The sequence below is a fragment of the Lucilia cuprina genome, chromosome 4 (genome assembly GCF_022045245.1).
Source record: "Lucilia cuprina isolate Lc7/37 chromosome 4, ASM2204524v1, whole genome shotgun sequence".
Taxonomy (NCBI): Eukaryota; Metazoa; Arthropoda; class Insecta; order Diptera; family Calliphoridae; genus Lucilia; species Lucilia cuprina.
This window is the reverse complement of record NC_060952.1, coordinates 95,458,541-95,460,705: the sequence shown is the minus strand read 5'-3', so window position 1 is coordinate 95,460,705 and position 2,165 is coordinate 95,458,541. Positions and strand designations below refer to the sequence as shown.

Below are 2,165 nucleotides of genomic sequence, written 5' to 3'. Positions count from 1 at the left end.
AACCGATGTTTGTGTTTTTCAGTTGCAAAGATCAGTTAACTTTGTTAGTTTTGACAACTTTACACTTGAAAAAAAAACCTAAACAATAAACAGCTGTTTTTTGCAAATTAAATTTTTGTAAAATGAAAAATTTTTGAAAAAATTCAAATAAACATTTAAAACAAATCAGAAAATTCTTATTTACATAAAAATATTAAGTTTTTCTTCTTTCAAATTCATTATTTTTGTTAATTGTGTTTTTTTTTCTTCTCACTTTTAACTTAAGTTTAATAGGCCAATAACTATTAGTTAAACTAAGATAATAATCAGATAACAAACAATTAAACTGATTACTCACAAACACAAAACCTAGATTAAACTGTGTTTAAACAAAGTTTGTACTTTAACTTCATCTGAAAAACCCGCCCTTTGTTTAAATTTGTTGAAATTTGCCGTTTTTTAGGTTTTTATAAAATAAAATTTAAGTTAGATTTTTAGTTTTATTTAGTTAATGAAAAACTATTTAAATGAAAATGAGTGTTTTAGTTTTCTATTCTTTACTTAACTTTTTCCTTTTTAAATGCTTTAGGTGGTGAAATTTGAGTCTATATGTCTAGTGTGGTGAGTTTTTTTTTAATGTTCTTTATTTTTTTTTTTCTTAGATTTTATTAAAAAATTTAACTTATAATTTCTTATAAAAAAAATTGCTTTGTTTTTCTTTTATATTTTATTAATTTATTAATTAGTCTTCCTTAAGGCTTAAATAAATTTAAACAAAATTTTTGTGTATTTATTTGTTTGACTTTTCTTTAAGTGTTTTCTCTAAAGTAAGTGGCTTTCTGTTGTTAAATAATTAAATTTATTCAAAAACTTAACTTTTAAAACAGTTTACTTTTACTGTTCTTAATATTATGAATTAAGAGAATTAAGTTTAAGTCGTTTTTTTTTTTGGAGCTTTAAAGAAAAAATTGGCGAAATTCTAATGATTTTCTATTTCTTGTTTTTAAAGAAATTTTAAACCAGAAAAAATGCATTCATTGTTTTACTATTTACACAGAAATTGCTTATGATTTGCAGTTTGTTTTTCTTATTTTCTTAAGAAAAATTGAAAAAAAATCTATTTTACGAGATTCTAGTCCAAAATATTTTAAAATTTTTCAAAATTTTTAATTAAAAAAACTAAAAATTATTTCCCAAAATTGGGAAATTTTTACTCTAAACATTTCTTTAACAGATTTATCATAAAATCTCTTTATTTTATCCTAATTTATATTTAAGCTGTTGTTTTTGCTGTTGCTGATGCTGCTGCTGTTGTCGCTGTCTCCTTAAAGAATATGGTTAGTATTTTTCATCATCGGATATTTCCCTTTGGGAATTCTGTAATTCTCAGGCTTTATACTGATGACTTCTGACGGCACAGCATAAACTTAAAGAGAATGTCAAAGCCAATAATTCCAATAAAATAACACCAGCCGTTATGCCAAAGATTACGACCCAGTTATCGTATATGAAATCAATCAGTTTATCCACACAACCCTGTTTTAAAGTTTAAAAAAAAAGATTATTATAAAAATTTACCCAAAATTTTAAAATCATTTCTTCTTACCTGTTGATGTATGGCGGCATTTAAAGCTCCTCCAAATTTCAATTTTCTCGACATTTCACATACATTTTCTTTGAGTTCATCTTTACAGCAGGATTCGGGTATATTGTAGAAGACATTCATCGAAGAAATGGCAATATCAACTATATTTGTACGATCGACATTGTTAAAACGACTAGTGGCCCAATCGCCGGGACCATCAGCACCACAGCATTTGAGCTGAAAAGAAAAAAAAAACAAATATTTAAACTTTTTACTCTGAGAGCAGTAAATTAACTAGATTACAGATTAGACTGTAGACTAGACTATAAATTAGAATATATTCTAGACTACAGACTAGACTGTCAACTAAACTATTGACTATACTATACAATAGACTAGACTACAGACTACAGCCTAGACTATAGATCAGACAATAGACTAGAGTAAAGACTAGAGTATAGACCAGTGCATAGACTAGAGTATAGACCAGTGCATAGACTAGACTATAGACTAGACTATAGACTAGACTATAGACTAGACTATAGACTAGACTATAGACTAGACTATAGACTAGACTATAGACCAGACTATAGACCAGACT

The 2,165-nt window shown here is 26.3% G+C and overlaps 1 protein-coding gene across 1 annotated transcript in view; it reads right to left on the bottom strand.

Annotated features, from left to right (window-relative positions):
- Positions 1–253: 253 nt before the first annotated feature.
- The window catches only part of LOC124419298 (tetraspanin-17-like), a 2,300-nt gene continuing 388 nt past the window's right edge, over positions 254–2,165 (bottom strand). The window contains exons 2-3 of the mRNA XM_046947999.1: positions 1,586–1,840; positions 254–1,515 (exon numbers count right to left, since the gene is read on the bottom strand). Coding sequence (XP_046803955.1) covers positions 1,366–1,515; positions 1,586–1,840 — 405 coding nt within the window. The 3' untranslated portion in view covers positions 254–1,365. The remainder of the gene's footprint in view (positions 1,516–1,585; positions 1,841–2,165) is intronic.